We start from the raw sequence: 20,991 nt of genomic DNA, 5'->3' as shown, positions 1-20,991 counted from the left end.
TGTATATTTCTTTGAAATGCACCAATGAAAATGCTCAAGGGTCAAAGCAGGTTTATCAACCCAAGCATACAAGATACAATGTGACACTTTGAGATTCAAAAACGCAAAAATTTTATGATTCATAATGTCACAGGCACAAACACCGAGAGTTGGGTGTAAATGTAACGTCACAATGATGGTGCACTGGAATGAGTTTTTCCTAAAGATAAAATCAGTAATACCAAGGCCAACATTATTTTACTGTACGTGAAAGATGAAGGATGGCAATGTCAGATAATACTGAAGAAAACTGAAAAGTCTGATTTAATTTGGTTTCTGTTTCAGGAACAAAAATACAGATGAAGAACCTCAAGAGTTTCATTATATTTAAAGGTCAGATTGAGCTATGCCACTGGCTGCCAGTCTCAGAACACCATGCAGATACAGACACTTTAATTGTCACTGCTCATGAGCTCATGCATGGGGTCCCTTTGCTGTTGCGCTAAGACACCCTGACATGCCTGCCAGCATTTAAATGGCTGCTTATCTTCTCTGACTACAGACATCTAATGGTTTTGAGTGACACTCCTGGTTTTCAGCAGCATCACGTGAATCTCACAGTTTTCATGACATGCAGCAGGGAATCTTGTCACAAACCTACAGATTACTTGTCATGCTGTCAAAAGCAGTTAATTTAAGATAGATAAATCTAAATATTTTCCTCATTAAATTACACAATCACCTGAGGTTGACATTGCATAGAGACAGCAAACTTCTGTGAAATGGGTCATGGCAGGAAAGGATGAGGTGCATTATTATGTGGTACATAAGCCAAGTCAGCAGGAGATATACTGTACGGATTGCTTCCTACATCATCATCCAGAGGTCAGTGTCCCTGTTCCTGTCTCAAAGGCATCCAGTTAATCACAGCTGAACAGAAGAGTTATTCAGCCAGGCTCAGAGACATGATAACAGTAGTGTCACAGCTCAGCCATTCTCAAAATACTCAATCTGTCAGAGCGGACCGAAGGTACAGTTCAGCTAGTTAAGCTCTTCCCGGCTCTTTCTGTTTACCTCCTCCCTCTCGCTTTTACACTTGCATGGCTGAGGGTCGTCTTAGTTTTGTCCCTCTGGTTACATAAACAGCCGTAGAGATACATTTGATGGTGATGTCACATACACTGTGTGTCTTTGTAATTGTTAATTAGAGGCATTCATTTGTTAAAATGTAAAATTCAAAAGGCAATGATGCCTTCCAAATTATACCGTATGGGGTGGTAAACAAAAACAAAAAAAAATCAAGGGAAATACTGCTCACTCAGGCTTAGTGGAGGTAGTGGAGCATTAAGACCCACAAACTTGAGAGAGAGAGAAGCATCCATATGCTCAGATCTGTCCAAAAGTGGTTTTGATTGATGCATTTGATTGATCCAGGCATGACTGTTTCTGACCAAAAGCTTGCAGGAGATCAAATGTCTTTTGCACAGATCTGAGTGGACAGATGTTTCTCTCTCAAGTCTGCTTGTGCAGGATGGTAATAGTTATCCAGGAAACATCCATTTGCAAATTGTGAAATACTTTTGTCATCATGTAATTAAACAGCTGTGTATTTGATGTTTGAGAATACAAAATATGCTTTAGGTACAAGACAGGTGACAAATGAAAGAAAAAACCAACATAAAGTGTCTTAGTAAGGTGTTGGGCCACCACATGCCACTAGAACAGCTTCAATGCACCTTGGCACTGATTCTAAAAGTCTCTGGATGCTTCTGGAGGGATGAACACTATTCTTCCAAAAGATATTCCCTCATTTGGTGTTTTGATGATGGTGGTCCAAAACCTCCCATAGGTTTTCAACTGGGTTGAGATCTGGTGACTGCGAAGGCCATAGCATATGATTCACATCATTTTCATACTCATCAAACTATTCAGTGACCCCTCCTGCCCTATGGATGGAGGCATTGTCATCCTGGCAGAGATCACTCCCATCAGGATAAAAATGTTTCATCATAGGATAAAGGTTATCACTCAGAATAAATTGGTATTGATTTGCAGTGACCCTTTCCTCTAAGGGGACAAGTGGACCAAAACGATGTCAGCAAAATGCCCCCCACAACATAACAGAGCCACCAGATCCCCTCACTTTAGGGGTCAAGCATTCAGGCCACACATGCACTTGCCCATTTGTCAAGAATATGGTGAAGGATGACTCATCTGACAATATCACTTTTTTCCACATCTCTGCAGACCAGTGCCTACGGTTTTTGCACCAATGAACTCTCAAATGTGCATTCATCTTTGTAATTGGGGGTTTATGCACTGCAACCCTACTATTATATTCCTCTCTATGTAACTGTCAATGGACTGTTCTTGCTGACACAGCCTGATCTCGTCCTGCATTGACATTCTCAGTCATCCTAGGAAGAGTCGCTCTTCTGTTTTTCCTTCATATCACACTAATGCACAAGCATCACGGTCATCAAATGTGCGTTGTCAACCACAATTTCCGACCCTGTTTACTGATGTTTTCCCCATAAATCTAAATGCAGATGTAACTGTAGTGACTGTTCCTATTGAAAGACCAGCCAGTTGAGCAGTCTTTGTGACTGAAGTTCCTGCCATCTGTGCCCCAACAACGAACCCTCTTTCAAACTCACTTTGATCATTTCCTCTTGCCATCTTGATACATAATAAGAATCAACGGGGCCCGCTTAGTATTTTTTTACATGCCACAGAGCACGACTGGATGTTAATTGCCTAGTTGTACCCTGCAGTGCATCTGTGTGGAAGCATCTGCATTTGTTATGTTTCTCCACTTATTTATTTTTCCTTTAATTTGTCACCTGTCTATATATTGTCTGATATTTGTTCTTTAGATATACACATAATATTAAGATGAGAAAAAGAGATATAAATATACATGAAGACACAAAGAGAAAAATAAGAGTCACATGCAGCCTATTAAACATTGCATTCTAAATGGTTTTGCATATCTGCCAACATGTACATCAATACTTATAAATCTGTGACAAACCAATATTGGCTGTATTGAAAAATACGCCAGTATTGGTTTGTGGTCTGGCAAGTTAATTTTACAGCAGACATGTTTTATTGATGTGATCCTTCATTTGCTGACACAATAGTGAAGTTCTTGCATTTGAGAGGCATTAAAACCGGCCATAACTACTTTCTCTGCTGAGTCTCCGCTACTCAGACTGACTGGACGTTTCGTCATCGACTGGCGGGCTGACTTGCATACTAATGAAGCTTTATTTTTTATCCTGTGTGATTGGCTAAGTCCTTGAGAGTCAATGTTGCCTCGGAATCAGCCCTAATAGCATTCCAAGTATTGCTCCAGATTCATCCCTGCACAGTGCTTTCCTCTCCGATTTCCATTTCCATTTTATTTTTCATTCTTCTATCGAGCCGAGTGATGCTCTGAATAGCAATCATCTTCTTGTTTGCAGATAGCTGGGCAAGAAGATACTGATTACCTAGATTACGAGTCTGGCTCATAACAAGGAGCATGAGTTCCTCTGACATGCTTCAACTGATATGAAGACACTTTTACAATTCTTCGAACAACCTATTAGGTTAATTTATTAGCTCTGAAGTGTCTGGGCACCTGTCTTCTTGGGCACCTGTCAGCTCTCCGTCATGGACGAGTGAACACACCCTTACCTCTGCTCATTAAATATCTCTTCTTCCAGTTCATGTGTCTGTGTTGCATTTGCATGTGTCTCTCTGTGTGCAAGCTTACATCATGTGTAAACATGTGTTCGCTGGAGACAAAACTGCAATCTCCCTATCTTTTTTCCAAACAAATTTGAGCATGTTATCTTAATCACCATTGTTTCGTTTTGTTCTCTGGCTCTCAATCTCTCATCTCCTACTCCTGCTGTAAATCCTGGAGGGTACGGTCTTTCTAATTCTTTCCATCTGTCAATCCTACTTTGTATAATATTTCTATTTATTACAACTCATCCTAATCTTCTGCAGAGGATTATTTTTTATTTAAAAAAGGCTTTTTCATCTATCTCTTCATCTGCTCCGGCACGGTCTTCATGCATCTGTGCAATAAAGCCTGTAAGAAAGCAGAGCTCACAGTACAGACAATATCTAACCATATTTGGTTTGATTTATTGAGATCAGGCAGTGAGGTCATAGTTTTTGCTGCTTTACTACTTCGGTAAACTTTGCTTTCTAAGTAATTCCATCCAAGTCTAAAAGAACATCAGTGCAGTATTGAGTTTGGGTCTATTCTTCAAACATTACAACATTATTGACAATTGACTGGTCTGTGTGCTTATGTTAACAACATTCTAGATGGGAAATGCTTCGGACACATCTGCCGTGTTTGCCTCCACCATCTCCAAGGAGCATGACATCCTCATGGGTTCACTCTACAGCATATTTTGTAAGTCCAAACAACCAGCCAATCTCGCTGACTCCATACATGTATAACAAATCCCTGCAGGAGCACTATCTCTAGCCAGACTCGATCTCTTTTTCCAGGTGTACTGTCCCTCATGGGCAACTGTATTCTGCTACTTGTTGCATATCACAAGCGGTCGACCTTGAAGCCAGCAGAGTTCTTTATCATCAATCTCTCCATCAGTGACCTTGGGATGACGCTCTCTTTATTCCCACTGGCAATACCATCAGCTTTTTTACACAGGTATCTTATATTGCCCCCTTTCCTCTATCTTTCTATATTATTTAATCCATGTTAGGTAACGTCAACTGCTGAAATAATTAATCGATGAATTAATTAGTCGATCACCATAAAACTAACCCTTTTCTTCAAGCAAAAACACCAACAATTGTCTGGTTCCAGCCTCCCAGTTGTGAGGATTTTCTGCTTTTGTGTTTTTTATAGCACAGTAAACATAATATGTTTGGGTTTTGGACTGTTGGTCAGACAAAACAAGCTTTCTGAAATTGTCACCTTGAGCTTTGCGAAACTGTGACTGGCATCTTTCACAATTGTCTGACATTTGAAAGACCAGACAATCAATCAATTCATCAAGGACATAATAGGCAGATTAATAGATAATGAAAATAATTGTTATTTGCAGTCCTAGTCTCCATCTCATTTCCCCTTTCTTCCTTTATCTGTATACAGGTGGCTGTTTGGAGAAATTATCTGTCAGTTCTATGCAATGTGTGGAGTACTGTTTGGTCTATGCAGCCTGACCAATCTCACAGCCCTTTCCTTAGTGTGCTGCCTTAAAGTCTGCTTCCCTAATCATGGTGAGAGGATAATCAATTATGATTAGTATAATGTTGCCAACAGAACTGTGTCAAAAAAAGACCACAATGCAAAACTGCAAAGCATCTCTTTCTATCTCCTGTCTGACCAGGTAACAAGTTCTCCTCGTCACATGCCCGCCTCCTGGTGGCTGGAGTGTGGTGTTACGCATCTGTGTTTGCTGTAGGGCCCTTGGCACAGTGGGGACATTACAGTCCTGAACCTTACGGCACAGCCTGCTGCATTGACTGGCATGCACCCAACCACGAGCTTTCAGCTTTGTCTTACATTGTCTGCCTTTTTGTCTTTTGCTATGCACTGCCCTGCACCATCATTTTCCTCTCCTACACTTTTATTCTGCTGACAGTGAGAGGGTCACGTCAGGCCGTCCAGCAGCATGTGTCACCACAGACCAAGGCCACCAATGCACACACTCTCATTGTCAAGGTTAGAGGACATAACTATCACTTCAGCACCAGTGATGTCAGGTTTTGCAGTATTTGAGTAAGATAGGATACAGTAAATTATCTAAATTTAATTATTCATTATGAAATGCTTTCTGTGTGTGTGCAATCACAAATAAGGGAATGGTACTAAAGATATTTGTATCTACACCATTTATGTTCATTTATGTTTGACACTTGTCACAGATATGAAACAAAGAAAATCTTTTGCATGTCTGTATGTTCTTGCGGTATGTGTCCATGTATGAGTGTCTGCCTCTGTGTGTGTGTGTGTGTGTGACTGTTTCTTCTCCATAGCTGTCAGTAGCAGTGTGTATAGGCTTCCTGGTTGCCTGGACTCCATATGCTGTCGTGGCCATGTGGGCAGCGTTCGGAGATGCCACGCGGGTTCCCCCTGCTGCATTCGCCCTGGCCGCCGTGTTTGCCAAGTCTTCCACAATCTACAACCCTATGGTTTACCTGCTGTGTAAGCCCAACTTTCGCGAGTGTCTCTACAGAGACACGTCTATGTTAAGACAGAGGATCTACAGGGGGAGTCCACAGTCAGATCCAAAAGAACGTTTTGGATACACCTCACAGCGCAACAAAGACATGAGCGTTTCCACTCGCCTCTCAAATGGACAGCAGGAGAGCTACGGGCCATGTCTGCAGTGCACTGACAATGCAGCGCTGTGTCATGTGACGACACCCCAAAGGACTGCCTGCATCCTGACTGGATCCACCTACAAAGAGGTGACAGTTAGCCAGCTCTCAGCCAAACCACAGGCCGATTTACTCTAGTGGTACAACCTCCTTCTCTCATGAAGCAAACAAGACAGGACAAGTGCTCAAAAAGACAGAGAGAGATTACTGGGCAAGGACAGCAAAACAACAAAGGGTCTGAACAAATCAGTGTGCAAGTTTTTACGAGTGTGTGTCACAAAGACTTATAGACTTATAGACTATAGCATGACAACACCACAGGCTTGCAAGGACCTTCCATGGCATCCCTCCTGAAAGTCTTCCCTCATAAACGGATTCTTCATTGTGAAATGCTTGAGACTCCAAAAATCCACAATTCATCTGGGAAGATTTTCAGCTGAAATTTATACCTCTAATGTTTTGACACCTACTTCTGTGTCAGCTTGTTTCCTGTTTCATTTTAATGTACAGTAATTAAACTGGATTGTGAAGGAGCAGGTAACGAGACAGGAAGACACCTGCTAGCATCAAGGTTAATTAGGCCTTTGTATGACATTTTAAAGCAGCTCATCATGTTTTGCATAAAACAGGAGCATACTATTTAATGTGAGGATAACTGGTCAGTTCAAACAAAACAAATTATGGGAAAACAAATATGTAGAATTGTTGTAATGGATTTTAAAGGAGATGAAGATATGGTTTAGGCTCCTTCTATGAAAACAAGACTAATGGGTTAATATGTAACCATTAAGAAAAAGATTTGTTTGGATTTTTGACACAGAGAAGGTGTATAACTGTTGTATGTATGCCTACACCCAGGTGGTGATAATGTTTAAGTGATACTCATCCCAAAATGACCAAGTATTCACCCCCTGTAGGCTTGAATGTTTTTACAGACATTTTGACTTTGTCACCGCTGGATTTCATTGTAACAGAGACACAAAACCAAACTGGCAGCTGCTGTATTCAGTCAAGAATGAAACTACCGACTTCTAACAGCCACTTTTCAACTCTACAGTGGCTGAATATGTGATGCTAAAAAGACAGATTTATGTATGTGTATCATTTTAATGAAGAGGTGCGTATGAAACTCCACTGTGCCACGTAGCCTGCAGTCATCCTCCCAACTGTAGGCAACCGGACAAAACCGGCAAAAATGAGTTTCTACTAATTTGGACACTGACGAACACTGGGACAACAGGTCAATTTCATCTCATGTTTTTAATTATGACTTTTATGACATAAAATTTGAATTTTATTTAGTGAAAACCACCCCAAGTCGCTCTCTTTCTTATGGAGGATTCTTTAACTCTTACAATCTTCAGATCCCCTCAGTTCTAAACTTGATTTTAGCTTGATTAGATCTTGATTGGTAAAATATTAAAGGTAATCCACTCTGTGAAGAAAATACACTTCTTACTAACATGATTGACACACACAACATCTCAAAAAACATCTCAAAATCTAGTTCAGAAAACGGTCAGAGGAACCAAAGGAAGTTCTATTCTTTTCATAGTCATCTAAGTAAAAAAACAGCAAAAAAAAGGGATTTCCAAAGTGTCCCATAGTAGTGAAAATGTTTGAAGCTCGTTTGTTACAAATACTGACTTCTCTAATTGATGTTTTAAACAATTTGTTACTGATGCTTTTGGTTAGCATAAATTGACAGTAGCACACACACCAGTGTCTATAATCTCATATATACATTAGATTATAGATGCTCTTGTGTTTGTCTTCTGCTCTTTATTTCCTTCTGCTAATTTATTCAAAGTATCAACTAAACAAAAAAATTAAGCCATAAGTTAGTAACAACCATGTCTGGTCCTGCATGTATCGTTTCCCTAAAAACTAACAACAAAAAATGGTGCTTTGCTATGTTTATTCTGCTTTCCCTTTTTAATGTGGTACTGTGTTGTGTGGCTTCATGTGTGCATATATAGAGAAAACATATTGTACTGTATGCGTTGATATAATCATCAAATTCATGACCATATCAAATGTAAAACCAAATATTGTGCAGCCTTTTTTTATAAATCAAATTAAATTAAAACATTCAAGAATTGTTGTGGTTCTTTTTTTTCTGGAGAAACAGGAAATTGCATCATTACAATTAAAGTAATTATCTCCTTCTCTGGCACAGGAGCCCTTAAACAATATCTCTTATTGCCAGTAAAAACAACCCCATATTTTAGGATCCATAAAAATGGAGAAAATACACCTACAGCACACCTACTCACTTTAATTATCTGTGAGGAAGTGTTGCTTTGGAAACTATTCATTAACTTGACAGCACACCGGGTTCAAATTCACTGGCAATCTAATTTTCTACAAAGGAGTGTACTGACATTACATTATTATATTGGCGGCACCTTGGTGTGGTCTGTTTAAAATACAACAGTTAGTTTGCAGCACTGTATAGAGGCTGAAACAAATCTACTCTCACTTTTTAAACAACAGTGTTAGTGTTTCACAAGACACATGAACTGAAGAATAAAGACAACCAAATATGCAAATGTACTGCTTGTAAATATGGTGACAAACATACTTCACTTTGACTAATTAGCTTAATTACCTACAAAAATGTCTTGATTTGTATCCACTTACAGTATTTAATGACTAAACTGTTTGTTCACTGAGCACTCAGAGGTGCAACACTGTCATTCACTAATAGCCTAAATAAAATGTTTTAATTGTTGTTTAACTTGGTAGATTTGGCATGCTTACTCTAAGAAGGCAATCTATTCAAGAGCTGACAGACTTCCCATTTAATGTAATACATCGATTTTGGCTTTACCATAAAATGGAGAAGTTTTATCATTTCTTTGTTTGCCACTGAGACGGCTTTTTCGGAGGAGTATCTCTGAGCACACTGACCAAAATCATGATGACAGCAAAGCTACAGCCGGGGGGGTTTGCCAGTACTTTGAGGATAATATGCATGTGCATCCAAAAGCACATATAAGAAAGCCTATCGGGTGTTAAATCTGAGGAATACAAAGTAGACATATTTATATCAGTATAGTGTATCTGCTGAATTGATTTACTTCCATCAGAGCTGAAATGAACTGAAAATGAAAACACCAATGCCAACAGGGAGCCCAAGCAAATATGTGTGAAGGATCGTATTGCAAAGTAATTTATTTTTCCCCACTGTTAAAAAAAAGAGGAGGATAAGCTTTTCACTGGCAACCAATATGGGAAGCAGTGAGATATAGCCAGAGGAGGAATTAAAGGAGAAATAACCGATATGGCACATACAGTAACATTTAGAGGAACTGGCTGAATAATGCCACATGGGCACCCACACAGTAGTTCAATATATATTTAAAACACCATAAACTAAATCTAACATTGCTTTACCATGGCAGGTTTATTGATTACTGTGAGCAGTGTAAGCTGTTATTCTAGAGGCAGAGGACAACTGTGGTAAACACAATTATAAATATTACCCACTATTGTTTTTGCCATCACAGAAGAAGTGAGAGTTTACTCAGCACATCACCCATATATAAAGATTTAATTAAAGAGTCACTTCAGAGATAATGAACAGTGAAAGATGACATTGTACTGCACATCCTCATCCTCATTTGATCTTCCTCTTTACAGTCCAGTTTTCTTTTCCCACCAGTTTCCTTAAAATTCAAGTCTCTTTGTGCTGAGTCACAGGGTTTGAAATCCAGACCATGACTTGCCATACCAGCTGTTCTTGTGCAAACCCACTACCCCAGATACCCAGTTCACACAAAACATAAATGTATTTTGGTGTGTTTAATTCTCAGCCTGAGATCACTGACTCAATTGTGACTCGAGGGCATTTTTTCTTTTAGTATGTGAAAGACAGAAAGTGAGAGAGTGAGAGATTTAAGGAACATCTCGTGTAGACAGGTTCATCTTAACGTCAAGCCTTCACCCTCCTGTATTAATCAAAATGTAACACATTAAAAACCAACAATTTTTTTGCCTTGGGCTCTGGCAAATTGTGAAGGGGATATTTAGCTATTTTCTGAAATTCTCACTGACCACCAACTAATATAATTGGAACATTAATCAATAATTGTTGGAGTAGAAACAGCTCTCTGACACAGTTTGTGTGTCATATTTCAAGTCCCCATCCATTCAAAAATATGTTTTTCTTCTTGTCCTACAGTTGAATGTCTGAGCTTCACTGTACAGAATGATGTATGTGCAGAGTTCGACACTAGAAGGCTGTTTTCACATTTATCTGCTGAAAGTGGAAAGTTTCATTGAAAATACGATTTTTAGGGTTGGGCCTCGAGCAGGATTTGTGACATCACAGGTGTTTAGAAGTCAATACTGGTCCAATATATTCAACTGACACACAAGTGTGATGTGGAAACTTGAAGCCTGCAGTGCGCAAACACTGAGAATGGACTATACAGTGAAGTAGGAGACGTCTTGTGTCCAGCAGTTAAAAATTTGCATATTTATAGATTCTGGAATTTTTAATGAGGGAGAAGGAGTAGAATAACGATTAATGATTTTAACAATATAATTTAACTATTTTTGTGGAAAACCCATATCAGACAAATTATTATACAGAGTATTTTATATACATCTTAAAACATGTCTGGGTGGGATCTTTCAACATTATGACTTATTACTTAAAGCAGGACTGTTGGTTGCATTACTGTAGATTGTACATGTGCTGTGATTGTGACATCTCTTATAAGCAACTTCTGTGTTTTATCTATAACCATTTAACAAGAGGTGAAAATGACATTACTTATCCAATTGTGACAACATGGGACAAGTTGTTTCTTCCTAGTGTTGCTAGGTCTGCATGTGTCAGTGTGTTGAGGTGGCCAGATGTGTCCAATGCACATTGTCTGTACTTCAGTGACTGACTATGTGCTTATGTCCTGACGCCCTCTAGTGTATACAAACAGAAAAACATGTGGGAACAACCCCCAGCCTACTACCATAAAGCCTAGTGTGTACAGTGATTTAAAAAAAAAAAAAAAGACTGAATAAATCTATAATTCTGATCCCAGAATCAATTCTGATATTTTTTTAAAGCTCCTATACACAAATAATCAGGTGTTTTCACATGTTACCTGTTTAGGGATCTTCAGAGGACTGTGCAGGTATGTTCAGACTGTGCTTGGCTGACATCTCCTTCCCTCTCTTGTTGGTTTTGTTGCACCTGTTAGGGCAGGGTAATACCATAGACCTTTATCATTCTTACTGGCACATAGAGTTTGGTGATATCATAGAATTCCCAGCATAGCTCCACCCAATCTTCACCTAACTAAAGGTGATCAGTCAGGGTAACTGAAAACACCTTTGTGGCCGTACAGTGCATTTAAAGTGACAGCCTCCACTACTACACACAACTCAAGAGCTGCTCAAATCACTCATTCACACTCATTTCTACATTTTGTATTAAGAACATACAATATGCCTGCAGAAAAGGGCAGTCACAGGACATTATAGCAAATCTTTCTTGCTGTATTACATGTTTTTCATATAGCAAAATTAAAGCTGTCAGAGATTAAGAAATTAGATAAAACTGCTTAAAGAAATTAGAGATACAAACTGTGGAGATTGGGACACCAATCATACACCAACATACACATAGGCTTATTGTAAATACCCTTAAGGTATCTACTCTTATCAGTAGGGACTGTGAATAGTAAAATGTTTGGAGGGGAAACGTTTGAATCTGAAGCAATCTGCCCAGTTGAGATAAGGTTGGCAGTTAGGTTAATAATTAATAGTCCATTGAGGTGAATCAAAAGACTGAAGACAGCCTTGGTTGCGATCAAATACTTCAAAGTTATACTAACAAATTCACTCAGGAAAACAATTAATTTAAAAAAAATGTTCAAGAGTTAAGAATCATGATTTCACACTCCATTCAAATGTTACATAATTATGAGTAGGCAACACTGAGTAACACTGACCTCTATCTTTTTCTTGGGGATACTGTAGTTTGAGCTTCTCTTGTTTCTCTTTGGCCTCATGATGTGAAATTCATAACTTACAACAGTTAAGACACATATTTGTTATCCAGTAGCGAGTAAACATTAAACCGACCAGTTTTTGATAGATGCTAATAATATTAAAAGACAAATGTTATGGAAATCGTAACATTATCGATAGGAGTAAACGTTAATTTAATGTTATCCTGAGCCAACGGTCAGATTCAAACCAAGGGAAACGGTTCGACTCCCCTAAAGACAAACATTTAACTATCAATATTTTTCGTTTTCCTCGCGCCATTATCTGGTATCGATAATTTAACGGCGGAGGAAACTATAGAAAATAATTTAAAGACGATGAAGAGACAGCCGTAAGTTACCAATCTAAAAACTGTTTGTCAATTAGGCGTTATTTTTTCCCACCCGCCTTCCGTGAAGACCCGCCGTACTCTGCTTCTGATTGGCTCTGGTCTTGATGTACATACCTAGCCAACCTATCCTAACGAAGACAACGACTACTAGCCAATCAGAGGCAGAAAAGGGCGGGTCTTTGCAAAATGCGCGTGGGGGAAAAAATCGCGTCAATGACCCTTGCCTTTTTTTGGTTCCTCGCGGTGATGTCACGCCCCGAATGTCAAAACGCGGCACTTACAACGTTCAGGTAGGATGCTCTTCTTATGTCGGGTTAGCTAGCTTGGTGCATGTAAATAATTAATTAAATTAAACACTTTATAATTCTACCTAAATTGTGAACTGTTCCAAAAACATGCCTTTAATATGTCCCCTTCCGAAAAACTAGTCTGCTTTCTAAGTTACTGTGAGTAAACCAATGACCTCCTTGCTAACGCAGCTAACTTAGCTCGCCGACATTGACCTCAAAGTTTGTTTACGTTCAAGCTCAATTTGGAGTCACATTAACTACACTGTCTAAACTCTCTAGTCTGAGCTGAATTGACATTACCGCATGTAGCAGCCACATGGAAAAGGTTAAGTCAGTCATTGTTGTGTTTGTCACAGGTGACAGCTAACAGCAGTTTTCCAACATGATGTTCTACACGCAACTCTTCACCTCAAAGCGAGGGTCTCTAGCCAAAATTTGGTTAGCAGCGCACTGGGAGAGGAAACTCACAAAGGCCCATGTATTTGATTGCAATCTGGAAACAACCATCAGAGACATTATTTCCCCTAAGGTAAAACAAAAAATCTCTTTAAAAAGCATCACACAGATGATGTTCTAATTTAACTTATAAACCAATGTATGAGTGCATGAGAACCATCTGAGATGTGTTTGTGTGTTCTTTTGTAGATGAAAATTGGTTTGCGGACATCTGGCCATCTGCTCCTCGGTGTGGTCCGGATTTACTCCAGAAAAGCAAAATATCTCCTTGCAGATTGCAATGATGCCCTGGTTCAAATTAAAATGGCATTCAGGCCAGGTAACACACCCTGTTGTATTTGTCAGTGGCAACAGTTATTTAAATAGCAGTGAAAAATATAGGCGTTGCAGGCACTGACTGATTTGAAATGATAAGTATGGCTGTTCAGAGGTAGGTAAAGTGACAGTTCCAGCCATTTGAATGCATGAATTGAGGGGGAGAATATATCATTTAAAAATACAAGTTACATGGGGCTATAATATTTTAACCAGAGCTGTTGTTTTTGTTTACTTTATGTGAAATGTTGAATAAATAAGGTCAAACCTGCACTCAGAAGAAGTTCATTGGAGTTTAAATATTGCAGAGACTCAACTTTTTTCACAATATGATTGCAAGCATAGCATGAAATGAAATCACTGTCATGGTGAATACATTTTACTCATATTTGTATAAACGGTGAATACTTCTCTTAATGAGCACTACCACCAGAGGGTGACATAGTTAACAAGTTATCTTTGGGACAGAAAGTGCTCAGTGCAAGAATTTTTTCTGCATTCATGTCATGTACAGTATCACACAGAATCAAAAATCCCAGTACAGAGTGTAGGCATATGTTTCTACTGCTTAAAACAAATCTGTTAACACACCCAACAAGAACTTCATTGAGATTGAGATTTAATGGTTTAATAAAGCTCCTGTAAAAGTAACCATAGTTTTTGTTCTTATTCTTTTTTGGGTGCTGTTCTTACCTATTTTAGGTCTAAATGCAATAAATGTTTTTTCTCTCTTAACGCACCAGGTCAGACAGATATGCCTGTGGAGGGGCTTGAGGCCACAGTAAAAGCAATTACCTTGATCGAAGATTTCACTGCCTTTGATTCCCAGCTGCCACACCCAAGGTACACTCATCTCCTGTTCTCCAGCATGACCCAACTTGCTGTTTCTGTACTGTAGTTGTCATTTAAGTCTTTGCTGTTTTAAAGGCACAATCCGTTTTTTTTCACAAATGTAATTGAAACCTTTTTGCGTTTCTGTATCTCTCAAATGAGCATAATTTAAAAACATAGGTGTGTTTTAATACATTTTATTTATAGAGCAAGATACACAAAGATGCTTCAAATGATAAATTCAGTTTTTCTGCTGTGATTATAAACATTACTGATGCTGGAAATTAACATGTTGTGTTTTGAGTTCTCAAATCAGATCTAACTGTTCTGATTACATATTGTTCCTTAAAGCCTAATAGATGAGTATTCTGTGTCTGTCCATACCATGCTCTCTTTAAACTGGGACACCAGTGACATAGATGTCATGGACCACTTTTCACTGAACCAGTGTCGATCAGAGGAAATCACTCTGAAAGAGGATTTTGGAAATGGCTTTCTGAACTTGGCAGAAATCAGTAAGAACCAGTTTGTTCTTATGTTTTGGTGCTTCCTGTTTTTATGTTTTTGTCATTTGCTTTGTTAGTGAAGAGCCTTGTGGTACATTCACCAGTAATTTATTATTACATTTAACTTTTGTACTATAATTAGATTTAAAGGATAAGTCTGGTGATATTCAAGATTTTTATATTGTCAACATGAAAAGACCAAAAACGGCAATTAACTGATCCTAATATTAAGTATTGCCTTTGTAGCCAAAGCCTGATATTCCTTTTTCATAGGAATTGTTGACTATAACAAAAACATAGGGCATCATCAGCCTTATCCTTTTAAGGCAAGGTTTTCTGTGCAGTGGTGACGTCTCTTACTCACTTGGCAAATATTTCCCTTCTTTTGTGTGCTCTGATGGGTAGGAGATGAGTCCCAGAGCCTCCAGAACGGACTGCTGGATATGAGCTTCCACAGCCTGGCTCAACATGGAGACACTTTTGGCGATGAGGATAAAGGATTCGACCTGCTCGGTAGTGATTGTGAATTGATCTGGAACAGTTTTTTCTATATTTTCTTTATGAACAAAAAGAAAACAATCCTTGTGATTTGACTTGCTTTACTGTTGTAGTTGTGGGGCTTAGACACATCAGACTAATTCATCTTACCACAGTTCACAGTAAAAATATAATTTTGTCACAGACTGTTGTGAGTTTGAAGAGGAAACAGGCTGCTTCCTTGATGGTGGGTTATTTTGGCCAAAAGGTGTGGCTCTTATGTTTGTATACATGCACCTAAGTTGAAGTGACTCATCTGTAATTGTGGAGGAATTGACTTGAGCAAACCCAGCACACCTGGTTGCTTTGTCCCAATTCAGAGGCGAGATGACAAAGAATTTCATTTCTATTTCAAAGGCTCCACCAAAGTTGGCCAGGAGATGCAGCCCCCCTTTTCACCAAATATGGTGGACATAACTGGTGTTTCCTGTGCAGCCTTTAGTATTCAGTACATTTTATATGTGTTAGTAAGTTAGTTGTGAAATGGAGTGTGTAGGTGATCCCAACTCTTTGAGTCAAGAAATATGAGTGTCCTTCATATTTATCAGGTACTAGGTATTTGTAATCAGGTGGCCGTTGGTCATTGATGATATGTCATTTGAACTATACCAATGAAGAAGTTACTGCAGGATTTACATAATTGAAGCCAGATTTAAACTCCACAGTTCGCTCTTGTTAGAAACCCGAACATATTGTGAATCAGAAGGCATTAGAGGGAAAAATAAATGATATGGTTACTGTATTAACCATCAGCCTGTAAATATTTGCCAGACATCGAGTATGTGTTTGGGTGAGATGTTACAACTTAGATTGTAAACTCTGTAAACTTGCCCCAGTTTCCCAGTGGTGTTTGCATTTTATCAGGGCAATGTCCTGGTCATAAACTGTGAAATTATTGATTTCACAAGTTGCACAAACAGACCATTAGGTGTGGTCTCTGTGACACTAGACTGTCTCATCTGGGGAAGAACTTCAGGTCCTCTGAGGGGCCTGCACTCCTGGGCTGCATCGTTTGGAGGATCCAGCCTCTGAAATGGGATGGAAAGAATAAAGAGCATTTTAGACACAGCATGGTCAGACTGCTTATCAGTTCTTAATAAACAGTGAATGATAACCTGCTAAGAACAAGATTTCTTCTGCACTCATTCTTCAGTGATGTAGTTTGTAGCAGGAAAATCCCACTTCCGCTACAGATGGCATTCAAATATGAAAACTGTCTTCAGTAAATCTTTGTCCCAATGTTGTGCTTTTAGCTGCCTTTTCGTCAACAGTGAGAGTGACCAATTAATTTTTAATGATCCCGTAGACTTTCTGACGAACTCCAGTGATTATCCTGAGTCCACAGACTTCATCCCAGAGGAGCCTAAAAACGAAAATCAGGAGAACTCCAGGTTCAATTACAAGCACGGTAAAAGCTCATCATGATAAATATTTTACAGCACATTACAGTTATATACTTCCTGTATTTACCTTCCATTAGCATGAATGTAGAACATCCCCATTTGAACACTTGCTTAGTCGTTATGCAATAATTGTTATTGATGTGCCCATTATTTTGTATTTGCACTAGGGCAGCCACTAACAACTATATTTATTATTGATTAATTTACCGATTATTCTCTCAATTAATCGTTTGGTTTATAAAATGTCTGTCAAAATTTCTTAAAGCCCCAAGGTCTTCAAATGTCTTGTTATGCCTGACTAACGATTCAAAACTTGACTGATATTCAATTAACTAACAGATGAGACAAAGAAAAGCAGCATCATCACAAGTGAGAAGGTTGAAAGAGGGATTGTTTGGCATTTTTGTCATAAAAAATTACTGAGAATAGTTGCTGATTCACTTTCTGTTGATCGACTAATTGATCTATTAATTGTTTCAGCTCTAATTTTCACTTGGGGTTGCTTGTGTAGATGTGGTTTCTGTTTGATGATACACCAGTAACAGTGGACAGTGTTGTTATTTTTTATTCATCAAGAGAGTACATTTGCATACAGACTTATTTTTAAGCTCAAAATAGACTCCATATGTTTTCCAGATGCTGACCGGAGGGATCCTGCGGAGGTGGCGACTCCTACACTGAATGAGACCACCGTGCTCGCTAATGAGGAGGAAGCCTTTGCCCTTGAACCCGTGGCCATCACTCGTAGGCACAACCAACCAAACAACTCCTTTAAAACTCTGTTCCCTCAACTCATAAATGGACATTATGCAAACAGTTACTCAAGTGTCATCACAAACACCGGCATCAGCCTTCTGAAACCACACATATTCATCACGCTTATAAATCTAAACATTGAAAGAAGAGCCAAACCAAAGATTTACACACATACACACAACACGTAGGCTGTTTGTACTTAAACCAAAACAAGCATTTATATGAACTGTGACCGTTTTTCTCCTCAGCAAACTCAGAGAGGAAGAGGGGGAAGAGGAAACGCAAATTAGTGGTGGACCAGTCTAAGGAGCTGACCAATGAAGCTATCAGAGAGCAGCTTGCTGACTACTCAGATCTGGTCTCCCCTTTGGACATGGCTCCCCCCACCCGACAGCTGATGCAGTGGAAGGAGAGCGGAGGTGCAGACAAACTCTTTGCACAGCCGTGTTCCACCCTAGTAACTCCACAGATCAAGGAGGTATAAAGATAACCCAGATCTGTTCCCTGCAATGTGAGCATCATAAAAGCACTTAATCTTTTAATCTATTACTGTTAAATCTCATTTTGCCTTTGCAGCTCTTTGCTAAGAGTATGTTCCAGGTGAAACATGGTGTGAGTGAGGAGGTTGAGGCGATGCGGCTGGATGAACAGGAGGGTAGGAACTTGCATATTTAAGCAGTGATGTATAGCTGGTGTTGCCTTCTGTTCTGCCTCCATTTTGTTACATAAGCTCTGCATTCTGTCTCGTATAGCGCAGAGAGACATAAGTGCCCTCAACACAGACAGCATCAGTGTTGTAGATTCGTCAGTAGATCGCGAAAAAACGCACAACACTGAGTTGACAGACCTTGGTCACACAAACGACAACCGACATGAGAATTACTCAGAGCTCATACAGGTAAATATTAGCGTTTCTGACAAAAAAAAAGGTACGTACGGTGAAATGATTTCATTCTCACTCATGTTTTTTTATAATCTCTACTGTGTATCAGGATGAAAACAGATCTGAATTCACTCATCCAGAACTTCCATCAGAAGACTCCATGTTTGTTCATCCATCTTACATGGCACAGGAGACTCAGTCATCGTCCACGCACACTCAGGTGTTTGTGAACACACGCAGTTACAAAAGTAAAGCGGGGCAGGGGAGTTATTATCTGTCAGACTCCCAATTTCACCTGCCTTGTCTGTAGAAAGTGAACTAATAATGGATGGTTGTCTGTGAAAGTGGCTGGTACAGTAGACAATCTATGAGCGTTTGACAGATGGCGGGTGTTAATTTTCCATGCTGTCTTGGAGATGCGCCCGGCATCACTGACTGAAATATGGTCCTTTTCTAACCTGCAGTCTATGCTGGACAGCCAGGACTTTGAGGAGAGGAAGATAACCAGGCGAGCAGAGAAGCTTCTGAACACTCTAAAAGTAAGGACCTAAAAATGAATTATTAGTGTGGCAATAACACCGACTGTCCCCTCTCACATGTAAATGTAAACTCAGAACAATCTAATTGTGAACAACCTCTTCCTAAAGCCTCCACATTCAGTACACAGGACTGTAATTCCCTGTTTAGGTGGGGTCCATGCTCTGTTTAACCCTGAATGGCAGATAAAATCTATAGCCACAGTCGACAGGGATTTAGAGATGAGGACAGGGCAGGATTAGGGATGATGTTGGAGAAATTAAATTCTCCTGTGTGTGTGTGCTTGTGCTGCAGAGCCAGAGCAACAGTGACAGCATGTTCAGCCTGGAGGTACTGTGTGCAGGGAGCACTCGCTCGCAGGCTGCAACCACTTTCTTCTGTCTCCTGGTCCTGAAAAAACAACAAGCCCTCCGTCTGCACCAGAGCGGACCTTATCAGGACATCTTCGCCACGCCGGGACCCAAGTTCTTTAATTAGTGAAGCAGAAAACAGTTTTATAAAGTGAGGCCTTGGGTTCTACTGGATCTGCCTCATGCACAAGTAGCACATGTCTGTGTTATGAAGTCATTTTCCCAGAGTAAAATTAATTTATTCACTTAGGTTTATGGGTTGAATGTTAAAAACAGCTTGGAAAGAAGATTTTTTTTGATTGTTTGTCACACACGTCTGTATATCTGTGTGTCTAAAAACTTGTACATACTGTTTGCTTGTTCTTGGCACTTTTCTTTTGTGAGAAATGAGGAGGGCGTCAATGAAGGAACGTTTCCCCTGAAACCTCTTTGTCAGAGTTTAAGTGATGTGAGAAGTCCTTTTGGATTAATTCATATTTTTTATTGTTGTTATTTTAGGCAAAATCTGACAGGATGCAGGTATTACTGTGGCTGCATTTTGAGTTAGTGTTTTACACCTGTTCCTCTTCTATTTATTCTGTTGTTCCTCATGACGTTAAGTATGTTGCATCAAACAAGGTCTTAAGAACCACTCTGTGGTGTTGTATCTGACAGAATAGCAAATTATTGCTTTAAAGGTATGATTGACATTGTTGGCTGGTCATCTTTGCTTTATTCTTAAACAGTACATTAGGGATTGGCCCTCCTTTTTAAAAAAAAAAAGAAAAAAAAAAAGTCAAAATTTAACATTGTTTCAGTGGGTAAAATATATATGAAGCACAAATATGACTGAAAATTGTATCTATTTGTATAAATTTTAATGTTTTATTAACATTTATTTTATATTATCGGGGTTTGGGACATGACACTCAATTCATATGTCCACCTGTCACTCATGGTCAATATTTTAAATATGCAGTTTAAATCCAGAAAACTAAATAATCCTTCTCAGAATGGATGACTAGTGTTACATCATACAGTGTTAATACACTCATGAGTTATATATTTATTTATTAGCCCACAACCTCTTTTACCAGAAGGCTCTACATGATTGTAGGAGATGATCACTAATACAGACCAAATGTTTGAAAGTCGTACGAACGACTTAACAAGACTTGAATTCAGTGGCGTTCCCATTTCCCTCTGGTTCTCAGAGCTCATTCTGTAAAAAGTCCTGAGAATGTGAATCATTTAAACCATTTGAAATTGTTTTTTTCATTTGAGATTGTAAATATCTGTCATGGCTTATAAGATTGTGTTAAAATAAATACATAAATGAATGTTTTAAATGTATTTTTTTATAATATAGAAGTAAACTTTGCTGTGGGTTTGTGCAGCTCTTAACTGTGTCCTGTATTAGTCAGTGACACACACATTCCTCCATCATCACAAGTGTTGTA

General features: G+C 39.1%; 2 protein-coding genes and 1 long non-coding RNA gene across 4 annotated transcripts in view; 2 read left to right on the top strand and 1 right to left on the bottom strand.

Moving 5' to 3' along the window:
- Window positions 1-12,810, bottom strand: part of LOC121895250 — a 30,760-nt gene extending 17,950 nt beyond the window's left edge. For both annotated transcript variants that reach the window (XR_006095716.1, XR_006095717.1), the window contains exons 1-2: window positions 12,300-12,810; window positions 11,451-11,539 (exon numbers count right to left, since the gene is read on the bottom strand). This is a non-coding gene — a long non-coding RNA (uncharacterized LOC121895250). The remainder of the gene's footprint in view (window positions 1-11,450; window positions 11,540-12,299) is intronic.
- On the top strand, window positions 4,239-6,583 carry opn7d (opsin 7, group member d). Its single transcript, XM_042408239.1, has 5 exons — window positions 4,239-4,396; window positions 4,495-4,657; window positions 5,105-5,232; window positions 5,343-5,677; window positions 5,992-6,583. The coding sequence occupies exons 1-5, from the start codon at window positions 4,306-4,308 to the stop codon at window positions 6,472-6,474; spliced, it is 1,200 nt and encodes a 399-aa protein (XP_042264173.1). The 5' UTR covers window positions 4,239-4,305; the 3' UTR covers window positions 6,475-6,583.
- Window positions 12,811-12,883: 73 nt separating the features above from the next.
- On the top strand, window positions 12,884-20,244 carry rad21l1 (RAD21 cohesin complex component like 1). The gene is made up of 14 exons (XM_042408238.1): window positions 12,884-12,978; window positions 13,335-13,507; window positions 13,624-13,753; window positions 14,493-14,592; window positions 14,992-15,095; window positions 15,492-15,599; window positions 16,930-17,031; window positions 17,663-17,770; window positions 18,031-18,260; window positions 18,359-18,437; window positions 18,535-18,680; window positions 18,775-18,885; window positions 19,130-19,204; window positions 19,497-20,244. Exons 2-14 carry the CDS (start codon window positions 13,361-13,363, stop codon window positions 19,677-19,679), a joined length of 1,623 nt encoding a protein of 540 aa, XP_042264172.1. The 5' UTR covers window positions 12,884-12,978; window positions 13,335-13,360; the 3' UTR covers window positions 19,680-20,244.
- Window positions 20,245-20,991: the final 747 nt, after the last annotated feature.

Source organism: Thunnus maccoyii, chromosome 4 (assembly GCF_910596095.1).
Source record: "Thunnus maccoyii chromosome 4, fThuMac1.1, whole genome shotgun sequence".
Taxonomy (NCBI): domain Eukaryota; kingdom Metazoa; phylum Chordata; class Actinopteri; order Scombriformes; family Scombridae; genus Thunnus; species Thunnus maccoyii.
This window is presented reverse-complemented; position numbering and strand designations above follow the sequence as displayed.

What these genes read in the sequence shown, in the direction of transcription:
- rad21l1 (XM_042408238.1), top strand. Translation starts at nt 13,361, where the DNA reads ATGATGTTCTACACGCAACTCTTCACCTCAAAGCGAGGGTCTCTAGCC. An exon ending in TAAAATGGCATTCAGGCCAG is followed by an intron (nt 13,754 to 14,492) that starts GTAACACACCCT and finishes TTAACGCACCAG; the next exon opens with GTCAGACAGATATGCCTGTG. An exon ending in TGAACCCGTGGCCATCACTC is followed by an intron (nt 17,771 to 18,030) that starts GTAGGCACAACC and finishes TTTTCTCCTCAG; the next exon opens with CAAACTCAGAGAGGAAGAGG.
- opn7d (XM_042408239.1), top strand. Translation starts at nt 4,306, where the DNA reads ATGGGAAATGCTTCGGACACATCTGCCGTGTTTGCCTCCACCATCTCC. An exon ending in CCATCAGCTTTTTTACACAG is followed by an intron (nt 4,658 to 5,104) that starts GTATCTTATATT and finishes ATCTGTATACAG; the next exon opens with GTGGCTGTTTGGAGAAATTA. An exon ending in AGTCTGCTTCCCTAATCATG is followed by an intron (nt 5,233 to 5,342) that starts GTGAGAGGATAA and finishes CTGTCTGACCAG; the next exon opens with GTAACAAGTTCTCCTCGTCA.